The following is a 16,342-nucleotide window of genomic DNA, read 5'->3' as shown; positions in this document are numbered from 1 at the left end:
AGATGGTTCAATTTGTTTTCGCAATTTTACAGTCTCCCACTATTCATTTTTTATGACTTGTGTTTTTTTATCTGGGATCCTGCATGTGCACAGAACTTGTATATTGTTTAAAATTGGCACTGATGTGCTTTTTATGATGCATTTATGGCTTTATTTGGTCATATGTGTTTTTTACTTGATTTTATCCAATTGTAGTGGCGGTGTTTTAGATCTTTTATACTTCTCTGTTTGTATATTTTTTTTTTTTGTGTGATTTTCCAGAAAAATTAAATAAAGTTGTAATGATGATGATGACATAGTTTATATTGTTACATGACATCCCTGCACTCAACTCAAAGCCGCACCCGGACAAAGGCCATTTGTAGTGTTGCGCTGGGTGTCCGCCCAATCCCACACTCCGATGGATATCCTACTTGTAGGAAGTTGGCTCTGTATATACTATATCAAAATGAGATATAGTGTGCACAGAGTCCAGGGGCTCCCCAGAGACTTAACAGAGGCTAAAGTAGATAATAATACTAATGCTCTCTTTTGTGGTAGTGTGGTCGAGCAGTTAAGCTTATGAGAGGGTAGTGCAAAGCATTTGTTGTACACACACAGACAATAGAAGAAGCACACAGTCAGTGACTTAACTCCAGACCAATGGTTTTTATTTAGCAAAAATATATTTTGTTAATTTATTTCTAGAACCACAAGATTCAAGTTGCAGGTAAGTACATAGATGAATAAGTATTTCACATATGTATCAATACGATTTTGAATGGAATTGGTAAGTTGTACAGTTTTTGAATAAATGGCAATGTTTTAAAGTTGACAGTGCAATTTTCAGAAACCGTTCTGGTGGGGGAAAGAAAAGTTAGTACGTTTTACAGGTAAGTACACGACTTGCAGTTCACGTCTCTGGGGGTTAGGAAGTCCACTTGTTGGGGTTCATGTTAACCACCAGCAACACGGGGCTGGCCGGGTGCAGAGGTCAAAGTTGAGGCAAGTTTAACATCGGCTCCTATGGAGACTGGGGGCACTCTATTTCAGATCTGCTGGCAGGAAAGTACCCGTCTCTTTGGAGGGCAGACCTGGTGGGTTTAGAGGAGCACCTGGGGGGCCACAAGTAGGCACCAAACTCACACCCTCAGCGGTGGCCGGGTGCAGGGTGCAAACACAGCGTTGGGCTTCCAATGCTTTCCTATGAGGGGACCCCAGTGGTCACTTAGATGCAGCAGGCTTGGTCCAGGGGGTCGGTTACGGAAAACCACAGGCTATACAAGTAGGAGGTCCGCCTGCTGAATGTTGCTGCACTGGAGTTCGGGTTCCCCAAGGCCTTGGGGCTGCGGGTGCAGTGTACCTTTTGGCGTCAGATATCTTCATCTGGAGCTTCGCAGTCAGGGGGGGTCCTCTGGATTCACACTGCAGGCATCGTCGTGGGGGACAGAGGTCAACCCAAGGTGGGCACTTGCTCAGAATCGCCTGGGGATCCTCTTTAGCCGGTTGGGCCACCTGGACATAGGCTGTGAGGCATCGGGTGCAGAGTGGTCAAGACTTGCGGATCCTGTGTAGCTCTGGAGTCCTTAGATGTAGTTTCTTCTTGGACAGGGCAGCTGTCCACTGGAGTTCTTGGTCCTCTGTGATACAGGCAGTCCCCCGAAGCTTGGCAGAGGTTGCAGGACCCGCAGGATGTGTCACTTTCTTTTCAAGGTTCTTTGAAGCAGAAGTGCTGGGGCCAACTCCGTTTTGGTCTTCCTTCTTCTCTGCTGGGGTTTCAGCTTAGAAGTCCTTCTTTTTTCTTCTTTCTTCTTCTGAGGTTGCCAGGAATCTGGTGAGCTGGGTTCAGGGAAGCCCCTAAATACTAGTTTTAAGAGTGTTACAGGGGTCAAAGGCCAGTAGCCAATGGCTACTGTCCCTGATGGTGGCTACACCCTTCCTGTGCCCACTCCCTTTGGGAGGGGGGTGCATTCCTAACCCTGTTGGCCTCTGTCCTCCAAACCAAGAGGGAGGATTCTGCAGGGAGGGTGTTACTTCACCTCTGGATACCTTAGGGGTGGTCCCAGCTGGAGCGGTCACTCCTCCTTGTTTTTCCTACATTTCCCGCCAAAAGTGGGGCTTTGTCCAGGGGTGGGCATCTGATCTAGCTGGAATGCCCCTGGGCACTGTAACAGGAGGCCTGAGCCTCTGAGGCTCACCGCCAGGTGTTACAGTTCCTGCAGGGGGAGGTGTGAAGCACCTCTACCAGAGCAGGCTGTGCTTCTGGCCTCTGAGAGCACAAAGGCCCTCACCCCATGGGGTCCGAAACGTGCTGCTAGTGTCAGGCTGGCACAGACCAGTCAGTCCTACACCAGAGGATAAGGTAAAATACAGGGGGCATCTCTAAGATACCCTTTGTGTGCTTTTTAGAATAAGTCCAACACTGGTATCCGTGAGAGTTTATTGTGCTGAGAAGTTTGATACCAAACTTCCCAGTACTCAGTGAAGCCATTATGGAGCTGTGGAATTTGTAATGACAACTCCCAGACCATATACTTAATATGGCCATACTGCACTTATAGTATCTAAAAACGGACTTAGACACTGTAGGGACATATTGCTCATGCAGCTATGCCCTCACCTGTGGTATAGTGCACCCTGCCTTAGGGCTGTAGGGCCTGCTAGAGGAGTGACTTACCTGTGCCACAGGCAGTGTTTTGTGGGAATGGCACCCTGAGAGGGATGCCATGTCGACATTGCCTTTAGCTGTCCACCCACATGTACAATGGCAGTGTGCATCTGTTTGGTGAGGGCCCCCCTAGGGTGGCACAACAGATGCTGCAGCCCTTAGGGACCTTCCTTGATCACAGGGTCCTTGGTACCACTGGTACCTTTTTACAAGGGACTTACCTGTGTGCCAATTGTGGAAACAATGGTACAGTTTTAGCGAAAGAACAGTGGTGTTGGGGCCTGGTTGGCAGGATCCCAGCACACTCGCAGTCAAGTCAGCATCAATATAAGGCAAAAAGTGTGTGTGGGGGTGGATTGGGGGTGGGTTAACTGCAACAAGGGCCTGTTTCCTACACTATTTTACAATAAGAAAGATAGAAATTCACTGAAAAAAACAAAGGTTAAAATGTCATTAAACATACCATTTTAAAAGTATAAAAACACTGAAATTCACCTATTATAATTATCTCAAGTAACTATACTATGCTTGTGCCCTTGCCATGCACTGTAAATTACCTCACATATTACATCAGTCATTAAATGTTCTATGACATCATTGACACCATCACTGCAACATCGGAACTTGCATCATTGATGACAATACTGTGCATGGCGGTGGTGTGAGTTCAAATGTCTTTAGGGCACAAGTTATAGTTATTTGCGACAACTTTAACTGGTGAATTTCAGTTGTTTTATTTGTTTAAAATGGCTTATTTTAACTGATATTTTCATCTAACTGTAACGTCCCTTTAACCCTTGGTTTAATTTGTCAGCCTAATGTATTTCACCAGGGAGATTAAACTTGGCATCTTCACACTTATATGGCAGATTTCCTTTCTTCATGTTACCACTGCATCATGTGACTGAGATTGCACATTACATTCACCCCGTTTTCTCTTACTTTTAATATCACTCTGAACATTTGTTACCTTTGTTCTGTGTTAGGAACAGCGATACACAATGAGGAATTACGGTTACTTGAGCTTTAGACTATAATTATATATTTCCTGTTTTTCCAGGATTTGATGAGAATATTGAATCTCTGGGGGAGCTCATTCTTCAGGAATCTTTCCAGGTCTGGGATCCTAAAACTCTAATCCGGAAGGGCAGAGAGCGACACCTTTTCCTTTTCGAGATGGCAATGGTGTTGAGCAAAGAGGTGAAGGATTCCAGTGGAAGGAGCAAGTACATTTACAAGAGCAAACTCATAGTAAGTAGAAGAATACTGATCAACATTCTATATTGTCTGCTCAGTTCAGCAGTGTTCCCCAGTCACTCTACATTTTGTTAATAATTAAGATGTACAGTAAACCTGTCACTCTTGTCTTGTAATAAAGTGTTTTATTTGTTATGCAGTTTGGTTTGTGATGGCCTTTTCTTTTGGTTATATTTATATTGGTGGCCGAAGCATTTTGGTCAGAAGTAGACATGGGACAGAAGTGATTGGTGAACATAAACAAAAAAGTTAGGAATGTGCTTCTTTAAGCGTCTAGGGACTGCATCACAGTAGCATGACAAATTAGTTTAATGGTGTGAGTGAGTTTATTATTTAAAACACCATACCTCTTTATGTTTTGTTCCCTTAGAAGGAGAAGTCCAACCCTGCGGTCAGATAATAAAATAAATGGTGTTCAAAGTGAAAGTATTGAGAAATTATCTGTGGTGAAAACCCACATAAACAAGTAAAATCCAAAATTATGGCTGCAAGAACATAAGCCTGTGCACACAGAAGAATAATCGGGGGGGGGGGGCATTATAGCACCAAGGAGCATTCCCAAAAATCACCAGTGTCCTCACTGGTTTAACACAATTAAGGGTTAAAAAACTACTAAATAGGATGCATATTGATTTGCATAAAAATACGTTATTTTTTTCTTTTAAAGAAATACCCTTATTTTGCTATATTGTAATACACATGTCTGATCTAGCCTAGAGTTCTGAAGTAATGAGGTGCATTTCCCATAGTTCATCCTAGTACAACATTCTTTTCAGTATATACATATATTTGGATTTTCTGACCGTGGCCCATTCCTTTTTAATATTTACACATGGCTGTTTTTTTTTACAGTAATATGTCTTCACTTTTCCATTTACTGATAGTTTGCTCAGAAATTAGAATGCGAAATATAATTTCTATAGCGCAGATTCTCAGCCAGCACATATTTCACTGCTTCCATGTAGCTGTATCATGGCTCAAAAAGTCCTGAAAAGGATAGGGTGCTGTGGATCGTGGATCTCAGTGATTCTTAGTGGCTCAGTACTTGATTTGGTACAATTGAGGTCTACTTATTTATTTTTTATAGCTGTCGAACGTTCTTTAATAGTGGGCTTCAACTTAACAAAAATATATGTTCCTACATGGCCTCCAGCACTAGGACACAAACATGCAAGATTCAGAAGACTTTGTTTTTGTTCTAGTACAAACTAAAACAGCCTGTGATACAGCTGCTGAAATCTACTCATTTTCATTATAGTCGAACGTTAAGTATTTTGGAATCTTAAGATAAACGTGAGTGCATTTAATGTTAAATCCCATGATATTGCTCTGGTAGAGTTCCCTGCATCGTCGTACTTTTTACTAGAGTGATCTGTGCCTTAATACTAGTGTCTCCTATTTAGTTGTTTTTTGCTCAATGCACAAAATGTGCCCAGCGAGTGTTCAAGTGCACATTTAATCACGTTATACCCGAGCTGTACACAGTGAGGTCCCTTTTCTGGCACACCACTGAATTATACCTAGTAGGCACTTGCATTTTTGATAATTGCATGATTATTAAAAGTTCACACAGTCTGGTTCCGTTAGTCTTTTGGTTTCAGAGTTTATCCAGGTAAGCAAAACATTGTTATTCCCCACCACCAGAAAACATTGCTATTTTTTAAGATAACGTTTTTTGACTATTTATTAAAAATGTTTTATATTTTATTTGCATTCCTATAAATACATCAGAAATAGCACTTGGCATAAACAGTACATCCAGAGGACCATTAAACAGTCTAACTCGTGTGACAGTAGTCATTTCACAGCCCACTTCTACTCCCATAAACGAGGTAAAACCAAGTGCGGAATTCTACAAAAATAAGAACTAAAGCAATCAGAGAACATAATATCATAGCCTCCGCCTCACCTTGTCATCCCTTCCGAGAACATCCCTGGTGTGATGTGGGAGTAAAAGTCCTATACCAGCTATTAGCCAAGAGAGATCTCTCACCAGTATTAAATATACACCCTTCATCTAGCTGTCGGTTCTTGGGCGCAGAGAGGTAAATGGCAGCAGCATAGGGAAAGCTGTCTCCTGAAGCAGCTAAAGACTGTGGATTAAGTAGACCATCAGCATCTGACAAGTCCCCTTCCAGAATCAGGATTGTTAGTGAGTTGTTGTGGACGGGCTGGGGTTATGCAGCACCTCCAAAATTGTTGAAGTCACCCACAGTTCCATCATACATCCCCCAGTGGCTCGTCACCAGTCCGCTTCCACCAGTACTCCTTAGTCAGTAGCAACCAGGGGCCGTATACCTTAGTCTTCACACCAAGATCTGTGTCTCAGATAACTGTAAAAGGGGACCCCAAATGAGCTCAGACATTGGGAGATGTCCTTGGAGCTTATAAATGAGCCTTACTTGTGTCCTATCTAAATGTTTCAGCCGTCCATTTTGTTTGGGTAGGAAGAGCAGCTGACTGCCAGTGTCTAAGGACACAGATTTTAGCCACTATAAAAGTTGTAGCCATACATCTGCGCCAGTGCATAGATGTCTCATTTAAGTCTGTCACATCATGCAGAATAGCCAGTTTAGTGGATTCGACAAAGGGATAGTAGCTCATAGCTTGTATCCTGTGCCAAGCTGTCCGTCAGTAGTTCTCAAGATGAGGGCAGGACCGAAGAATGAGCACCAAGTCGCACTCCGCAGCAGTACATCTCCAGCAATGATGATCTGATACCAACCTGACCTTTTTCAGCTTGTAGGAGGACCAGTACCAATTGTGAAATCTTTTAAATTACTGAATTTCAGGCTCGCTTCCATAAGAACATGGCCATGGTGCAGCGGTCCGGTCCTCATCAGTATAGTGCAAGCCTAACTCTGTCTGCCAGTATACCTTTATGTCTGCACAGGTGGCTGTTGAGTAGAGGTGGCCAATAAGAATTTGATATAAATTAGTGATCACACCACACGACCTCCCCCCAGATAAGAAAGTATTTCTTAATGTGTGAACTGTGGTGGGGGGCTAGGCTCTATCTGGGGGTATGCAACAAGCAATGTAGTAATGGGAGATAGTGCCAGTGCTGCAAACATGTGAGGATACTGACAGACAGTGAGTGAAAGAATTTGACAGATCTATATGTGCTATAAAGGTCTCAAATTTTCCACAGCACCTTCCCGCTAAGGCCAATATATAGCTTGTCTTCCCACCTGTATAGCAGCGTTCTGCCGTAGTAGAGCATCATGGTGTAGTTGACCATTATTGCTAACCACTTGGTGCGCATCCATCCAAGCCTGCCACATCGCTTGCACCTTCATTGGACACCCAACAGAATGTCCGAGTGCCCTAGTATAAAGAATACCAAAATGTGGTGGTTCTCGAGTATTGCGTACTCAATGGAAATTCAAGTGTGCCACTCAACATCTGCATCCTGGAAGTGTACAAGTTGGGAAAATTGGTGGGCAATGTAGTAAAGGTACATATAAGGTGAGCTCAGTCCTCTCCACCCTAGTATCCGTATGAAGTCATGTGGGATGGAGCCGAGGTGTTCTGCCTGCTCAAGTGAAAAGCCTAATGCATTTATTCAAAGCTTCCCTTTGGTACATGGAGGAGTAGCATGACGAAGACATAGTTAACTATCGAGGCTGTCACCATTTTCACCATCTATATTCTGCCCCACAGAGACATTTTGTAAAGCAGACCAGGGTAGAAAATCTGAAGCAATTTTGGCAATGAGGGGCTGCAAATTGTCTGATACCATGTTATCTAGCCCTCTATTAACATAGATGCCCAGATACTTTAATTTCAAGGCTTTCCTAGTAATGCTGTAGACAGTTATGACACATCTGGCAGTCAGATATTGACAAAGCCTCACATTTCCCCCAATTTACCTGGTAACCAGAAAACACCTAATAAGAATAAGTACTCCCAGTCTACTCAGTCAAAAGCCTTCTCTGAATCTAAGAAAAGTAAGATTTTGTTACCATTACAGGCTTTCACCTGCCACCGTATATTCGCCAACGTTCTCATATGCGGCCTGGTACAAATCCTACTTGTGAGTCATGGATAACGTTCAGTATAACTCTCCTGAGCTACATCCCCTGCACCTAGGCGAGTATTGTCACCTCTGTATTAATTAATGAAGTCGGGTGGTAACTGGAGCAAAAGATGGGGTCCTTATCAGGCTTCAGAATAAGACTGATAATGTCTCTATTATACTCAGGTCGAAACCCACTGGTAGCCTCAGCCTTTTTGTAGATTTTATTTGACATGGGAACTATGACCTGCTTTTTGGCTTTATAGAACCCATGGGGAATCTATTTGCACCAGGGTCTCTGCTGTAGGGCAGTGCTGAGAAAGCCTCAGAAATGTTATCCTCTGTGATGTCCCTGTAGGAACGCACCCTCTTTTTGGCATGGTTACCCACAATTTTGCCTGCTATCAGTATGCTTAGACTGTTTTCACTGGGATCCTGCTAACCAGGAGTGTAATGATTGTGCTCTCTCCCTCTAAATTTGGTTGCCTAGGACTTTGCACCCTTCACAACTGGCATACAGATGCCCCTTATAAGTCCCTAGTATATGGTACTTGGGTACCCAGAGCATTGGGGTACCAGGGGTTCCCCATGGGCTGCATCATGTATTGTGCCACCCATGGGAGCCCATGTAAAATGTGTCTGCAGGCCTGCCACTGCAGCCTGTGTCAAAAGGTGCATGCACTCTTTCACCACAGGTCACTGCACCAAGTCACTGTAAGTCACCCCTATGGTAGGCCATTGCACTGGACTTCATAAGTGCAGGGAAGCCATTTTACCCGTGTACTTGACACAGATCACTACTTGTGTCCGGCTACATAATGGTGACTCCGAACCTGGGCATTTTTGGTATCAAACATCTCGGAATCATACCCCAATACTGTTGCAAGTATTTGTTGAATGATTCCATGCACTCTGGGGGCTCCTTCGTGCACGCCCAGCATTGCTCCTACCAGTCTTATGGTGTTTTCCGGGCAGCCTTTGCTATTGCTACCCCTCAGACAGGTTTCTGCCCTCCTGCTGTTTGACCAGCTCAGGCAGGGGAAGGAAGAACAAAGAATTTCTTGTGGGAGAGGGAGGCAACACCCTTTTCCTTGGAAATAGGTGTTACAAGGCTTGGGAGGGGTCGCCTCCCCAAGCCACTGGTTTGCTTTGAAGGGCACATTCGGTGCCCTCCTTGCATAAACTGGTTTGTACCAGTCCAGGTCCCCCGGTCCATGCTTTGGCGAGAAACTGGACAGAGGAAAGGGGAGTGATCGCTCCCCTGTCCATCACCACCCCAGGGATGTTACCCATAGCTCCTCCAGTGGCCACTTGATTCTACCATCTTGATAATAAGATGTGCAGAGGTCCCTGGGAGTACCAGAGTGGCCAGGCTAGGCAGGTGACGCCACACCCCCCTCATAATAGGTGGCCACCTTGCTAGGTGACCAAATCCCCTTTTAGGGCTATTTAAGGACTCTTTGAGGGTGGGTCCCCAGATTCGCCATGCAAGACTCCACCAGGACGCCTCTGCATTGTTTACTTTGACTTCTGGCCATTGGATCTGCAACTGGACTCTTCAGGAACCAACAAAGCTGCAACTCTTGCAACAACTTTGCTTTGCTACATTGTTTCTGCGGCTCCTTCCAGCAACTGCAACATTTCCGCAGCTGTGCATCCTCTGGAATCAACGAGAGTTCAGCCTTCCCCAAGAAGTAAGAACGGATCTCCCTTGGATTGAAGGAGTCACTCCCCTGCATCTGCGGGCAACTACAGAAACGATGCCCGGCTGCGTGGATCTGCTCTCCTCTGGAACTCCGTGGATCCTGCATCACAGGTCGTGGTCTGGAGTGGTCCACTTGGTCCTCTCTGTCAGCTTTCAAATTTGGGAGACAGTGAGCCCTTGATTCTCCTCACGGGACAGTACCCCAGTGCACCCTGACTCTTGTAGCTACCAAGGCTTGTTGTCCCCTGCTCCAAGGGATCTTCAGGCTCCTAGTAGCCTTGGCCCCCAGCCCTGCCAAGCACAGTCTCCTCTCTGCTGCTCCAGCGATATGGGACTCCTCTTCAGGTGTGCTGACTGGGCCTGACTGCGACTCACTGCCTGCTGCCAGTGGGATGCCTGTGGGGGCTACAACTTCTTCTGTTGGCTCTCACGACTGCTGGGGTCGCGCCTACGAAGGAAGGAAGGACTGCTCGTACCGGCACTTGGGGGCGGGGCCAAGTCCCCCTTTTAATTGCACAGCGCGTCCGCTTTGTGGGTCGCACCTACGAAGGAAGGAAGGACTGCTCGTACCGGCACTTGGGGGCGGGGCCAAGTCCCACTTTTAATCGCATAGCGCGCCCGCTTTGCAGGTCGCGCCGACCAAGGAAAGAAGGACTGCTCGTACCGGCACTTGGGGGCGGGGCCAAGTCCCACTTTTAATCGCACAGCGCGTCCGCTTCGTGGGTCGCGTCTACGAAGGAAGGAAGGACTGCTCGTACCGGCACTTGGGGGCGGGGCCAAGTCCCCCTTTTAATCGCACAGCGCGCCAAGGAAGGAAGGACTGCTTGTACCGGCACTTGGGGGCGGGGCCAAGTCCCCCTTTTAACCGCACAGCGCGTCCGCTTCGTGGGTCGCACCTACGAAGGAAGGAAGGACTGCTCGTACCGGCACTTGGGGGCGGGGCCAAGTCCCCCTTTTAATCGCACAGCGCGCCAAGGAAGGAAGGACTGCTTGTACCGGCACTTGGGGGCGGGGCCAAGTCCCCCTTTTAACCGCACAGCGCGTCCGCTTCGTGGGTCGCACCTACGAAGGAAGGAAGGACTGCTCGTACCGGCACTTGGGGGCGGGGCCAAGTCCCCCTTTTAATCGCACAGCGCACCCGCTTCTCTTCGCCCGTCAGCGCCCGGAAGAGGCTGGGCTGGGCCACATCCCTTAATTTTTATTCCTTTTACTGTGTTTTCTAGGGCTGTGAAGCAAGCTCTTTTTCTTTTTTTCTTTTATCCAGCATGGGGAAGCGCAAGGTGCGCTCCAGTCCTGACCCTGCTGCAGCTAAGTCCAAATGCTCTAAATCTAATAGAGTAACGCAAATTCATTCCAATTGCGTCTCTAGAGAAATTGACAATTTAATTGAGGAAGTGGAATCTATTCTCAAGGGAAAAAGAGGGCAATGCTTGCAAGAGACTGAAACCTGGAACCCTACTCCCGTTTTTAACAACAGGCCCTAATATCTCTACCGATGCTCAGCCTCCGAGAATTCCAGTTCAAGTTCCTGCTTCTTCTAGGTTGTCGAGTCTGCCCAGTTCTTCACCCCCACCTGGCTTTGTTGCCAATTCAGATGCAACTTTTCTTGATCCCATCCTTAGTGGGATTCCCTGGGCAAATCTGTTCTCCGTCCTGGATCAACCAGACTTTGCGGGCGCCCAACAGCCCCTGACTCCTCCGCTTCTTAACACCAGCCGTGATTCCCCAGGAGAAGATGTTCTAACAATGGTTTCTAGCTTAAAACGAGAAGTTGGGGAGCTGACGGGTCTACTGTCTGAGGTCCTCAAACTCCTCAAAAAATCTGATTCAACCTCTCAGTGTATTTCGATTTCAGCACCAGCTCAATCTCCCTGTCCACGGGTTCCTGGTGCATTACCAGTAGCTTCTTCATTTCCACTGGAATTTAATAAGGGCCCCTCCCATAGGCCACTCCATGGAAAATATTCGGCCCCACTGTCAGCAAATCATATACCTTCTCTTTCCAACCCTGACCAATTTCTGGCCCATCCTACTTACGTGTCCAATCAAAACTATATTTACATGTGTAATGTCCCCCCTCTCATATCTCACATGAGGGAAGATACTTTTTCTCTTATCAATAAGGTATCGTATTGGATTCACCACACCATGGGCTGTTCTCTATTATTCATGACAAGATTGTCTTTGCCTCACGTGTGCGCGGCTGTCCCGGTGGACGGGATACTATTAAAATCAATCTTGCTAGCCCCGCGCTAGTCAAGGGGCTTTTGCAGATGGAAGCTCGCAACTTGTTAAGAATGGACTCTGACATACACTTCAGAGAATGCTCGCCCGTTACGGGTCATAAGATCTTGCCCGTTCGTCCACCCAGGGCCAAGATAATTCCTTGTAATGTTCCAGGTTCTGCTGCCTTTTCTGGTTTGTTGTCCTTCCCTGCTGATGGGGCTGCCCTGGTTAGCAACCCTAAAGGTGCCAATACCCGAGACCCTATTTTCTTAAGGGATACATCTGATGTGGATTGACAACGCCTTCCTAATTCCTGCAACCCCAGCGCTCTACTCTTACAGGCCGCGTCACCTCAAATACTTCCACTCGGCTCGGGTGTTTCCATTCCAAGTGTTTCATCCTGCACCTTTAATGCAATTTCCAATTCTGCTTTGGATGTTGATTCTCGTATGCCTACTCACAGCACTCTACATGCTTCAGGGAACTTATTGTCCTGGAACGTGGCTGGCATTAAGAGTAAACTGTTTGACTCTGAGTGGGGGGCTTATGTCAAATCCTTTTCCATCTGTATATTTTAGGAAACCTGGGCAACGGATTGTGTGCATAGGCAAGGCTATTGTTCTTTTACTAAAAAGGCAATCCAGTCTCCTAGGGGAAGGGCGACCGGGGGTCTATGTACCTAGGTTAAGTTGTCTGAGATGGGCAGGGTAAAGGAAATTGCTGTTGACTCTTGTGACATCCTAGCTATAGCAATATGGCCAAATTCAGGCACTCCTGTGTTATGTATTAATATCTATAACAGTCCAGGCCCTTCTAATCATCAGTCTGACACTATCCATCTGCTGCATAATCTTCTATCTGAACTTCATTCTAAATATCGTGTCATTATTGCAGGCGACCTTAATGTTCAAATTGAACTTGACTCAGCTTTTGCCGAGTCTACTCAGGCTGAAGATGATGTGTGGAATGTTCCCCCGCTTTTAATTCAATCTATGCCACTGACTACTCCCCCTAGGGTGTCACAGATAATAGATCTTGCAGTTACTTATGGGCTTTGTTTTGGAAATGGCCGATTTCCAAATGACAATCCTGTTAGACCTACCTTTTTCAGAGGATGCTATAGTAGTTTTCTCTACTACGTCATCTTTGATCTACGAGTCTGGCATTTTATAATTAATACTTTGCTACTCTCGCGTATTGCTACAGGCCTTTCCAGACTGCTCTCTAAATTTATGGAGTTTTGTATCGACCACGGGTTGGAAATTAATTCAGCAAAAACAAAATATATGGTCTTTGGGGATACCAGGCACAAAATGAAGAGGCCTGTATATTTAGAAGGTGTTCCCTTGGAAAGAGTGGGCACCTTTGACTATTTAGGCATTAAATTGGAAGACTCACATCTCTGGCATGCCCACCGCCAGAAATCTTTACTGTGCCTGAAGCAAAGGGCGGGTAGCATTGTAAGATTTGCCTCTAGATCTCCCAAATTTGCAATGTCCCCTGCCCTTGAAATATACAAATCTCAAGCCGGGGGGGTGCTCTATACGGCGTTGAACTTTGGGGCCACTGCAACTTGGCGAATTTGCCAAGGGCAGAAAATCAGTTCTTGAAAATGCTGCTAAAAGTCCCCTCCAGCACACCATCTTTGCCCATCCGAATGGACCTAAACCTCTTATCAATTTCGCAGATTGCTGCTCTAAGGCCCCTGTTGTTTTGGATTCGGTTATGGACAACAGACGCCCTAATTCCTTTTCGTTGTGGGCTTCTTAAACTGGTGGGCCACGATTCCATTATTAAAATCAAATGGTGTGCCTTCGTCGAACGATCCTTCTCCCACCTCGGCCTAGGGTCCTATTGGCAAGATCCCACCTCCATTCCTAAAAACGCTGTGCAGCTGTTAAAGGATGCTTTTTGGCATAATGTCCAGATTGCCCAATTTGCCAAGTCTGTCCCGCTGTCTATGTCTGATAATTATTTATCAGTCAAATGCCATTATGAATTTGAGCCCTTTATGGACGTAGCGTTATCTCCATTTGCACGCGCCCTTTTTATTAGGTTCCGAATAGGGTCTTTCCCTCTGTGCTCCCTAACGTATAAATGGTCCAGTTCCATCAATAGATCTAAGTTCTGCCCGATGGGTTGCAAAAGTGAAGAGTCTGTTTCACATGTCTTTTTTCACTGCCATGCGTACCACAAACAAAGAGCTCTTTAGATCATCCCGCTTTGTAAACATATAGGTGCAAGATCTTGTTTTCATGTTGAGAGAATCCTAAAATCTGATCCATCCGTCCAGATAGTTTTACCAGTGGCAAAATTTCTCGAATCAATCTGGCGTTTTAGATTAGCAATTTTAAGGAACAAGACTGGCTAGCTAATTCTTAGACTTATTTATGTATATTTATTCAACTTGGACGTATGATTTTAGCCTCTAACTTGTAGCATATAGATACTGGTTCATTAAATTATTGATTATTAATGGACTTATGGAACTGGTCTTTCGTCGAGTAGAATTTTCCATTATTAAGAGGCACCCATCTTGTTGCTTATCTTGTTTGGACCTTAAATTTCTCTTAATCTTTGTAACTTTTTTACTGTGTTTTTACCTTTAGTGTTCTCTTGCTTTTTAAAAAAAAATTATGTGCATTGTACTTTTATGGTATGTTTTTCTTACCGAAATAAAGTCAAATGATGATGATGATGACTGCTGATGATCACCCCCAGACTCCCCTGGAGGGGTCAAGTCCCCTGGGCCATGCTGGTCCTCTTCAGCCTTGCAACTCTTCCTGTGCTCCGCTTGCATTTGCCAGGACTTATTGGTGGTTCTCCAACACCACTGGCCAACTGCAGCCCGACAACTGACGTGGGAGACCATCTGCACCCCTCTTTAGCTCTTGGGCTCCACAGCTGGTCGTCTTCTTTCCTTGTCGTTCTGGTTCTTCATCCACAGAAGGGTGGGTAGTAGCTCCTGCCCCCACTGAACACTCCATTGTGGACTGGATTCTGTCCCCTTCTTTTTCAGATCCACTTTTATTGGAAACCACCTTTGGTTTCTTCTAGTCTGGTCCTGTTCTTGTACAATCCTTTTTCCAAGTCCTCTTGTTAGTCCTTGGGAAGACCAGGTACTTATTTCTGCTCTCCTGGTCGCTGGGTGTCACTCCGATACTCACCTCTTGGGGTTCCTAGTTCTTTCACCTCTCCTCTAACAACTCCACATCCTTGGGTGGGGGACTGTATCTTGCATTCCACTTTTATTTTTGTGTTTTGGCCCTCCCCTAGGGGCCTCACTATTTTCACTATTGCCAGTGTTTGTTATTTCTATGCGAATTTCTTATTGCTATTGTGTGTATATCTAGTGTGTACTTAGGGACTGCCTATGAGTAATCTAGTGTTATGTTACCATAATAAAGTGCCTTTATTTTTTGTAACAGTGTGTGGTTCTTTCATGTGAGATAAGTTGCTGTGACTATAGTGGTATGGGATACGCTTTGCATGTCTCCTAGTTAAGCCTTGGCTGCTCATCCACAGCTACCTCTAGAGAGCCCTGGATTCCTAGACACTGCCTACACTTCACTAATAGGGGATACCTGGACCTGGTATAAGGTGACAACACCATAGGTGTCCACCACACACCAGGCCAGCTCCCTACAGTCCCTTTCACTGAGTTGTTGACCTTGTTCTGGTAGAGAGGGGAGGCAAACATTTGGAAAGACCAGTTTCCTCCTAGTGTGAGTCTCTTACATTGGTGCTATACAAGTTCTCAAGAAAGTATGCAAAAGTGTCATTTATGTCAACAGGGTGTTTAGTAAGGGTACCTTATGCAGATTGGATGGCTGGGATGGCTAGTCGAGCTTCTCGCTAGCATAACTGTGCTGGGAAAAGTCAGTCTGCCTTTTCCCCCTGTCCGTAGTGTCCATTTTAGGTGGCTCAATGCATACTCAGCCTGTGTAGTAAAAAGTGTGTTGAGGTCAAATTTTGTCTGCTTTCAGTCTCAACAGTTGGAGGGATGGGAGGTTGTTATTTGTATTGTCTCAAACTGTGTTCGATTGTCACTGATCTGTAGTTTCCAGAGGGTAAAATCCCTCATCTGTTCACCTCTCAACGTGGCTTTCTCGACCGCCCACAAGAGTTGAGAGTATGTCACAGACACCACATTTTCCCCCAGATGGTGGTGCAGATGCGTAGCTAAGTGTATTTTGGTCTGGGGTGTTTAAATGTGATATATAGAGACACCAGCGCTTAGAGGTCAGGGCAACATGTCCCATGTCCAGCTCCAACTGTAATGGGGCCTGGTCTGAGAGCCCCTCTTCAAGAATTCTATAGTCTCTCAATGCTGGTAATACATTATGATTCAAGAGAAAGTAATCGACCCGGGAGTGTGTTCCGTGGACTGCTGAGACCCCTTTTGGCATTCCCTCAGCCCCATCGGAATTTTATGAACGTAATGGCATGGTTGATGCCTATCTTCGAAGTTCAGGATTTCCTGTATTTT

The 16,342-nt window shown here is 45.7% G+C and overlaps 1 protein-coding gene across 7 annotated transcripts in view; it reads left to right on the top strand.

Moving 5' to 3' along the window:
* The window catches only part of TRIO (trio Rho guanine nucleotide exchange factor), a 3,522,386-nt gene that overhangs the window by 1,811,884 nt on the left and 1,694,160 nt on the right, over positions 1-16,342 (top strand). For all 7 annotated transcript variants that reach the window (XR_011200906.1, XM_069219639.1, XM_069219640.1 and 4 more), the window contains exon 30: positions 3,708-3,898. Coding sequence is in view for 6 of the 7 variants with exons in the window: in XM_069219639.1 (XP_069075740.1) it covers positions 3,708-3,898 (191 nt within the window). In the remaining variant the exon portion in view is untranslated. The remainder of the gene's footprint in view (positions 1-3,707; positions 3,899-16,342) is intronic.

Source organism: Pleurodeles waltl, chromosome 2_2 (assembly GCF_031143425.1).
Source record: "Pleurodeles waltl isolate 20211129_DDA chromosome 2_2, aPleWal1.hap1.20221129, whole genome shotgun sequence".
In the NCBI taxonomy this organism is placed as follows: Eukaryota; Metazoa; Chordata; class Amphibia; order Caudata; family Salamandridae; genus Pleurodeles; species Pleurodeles waltl.
Note: the sequence above shows the minus strand (reverse complement) of the source record. Positions and strands in the feature narration are given on the sequence as shown.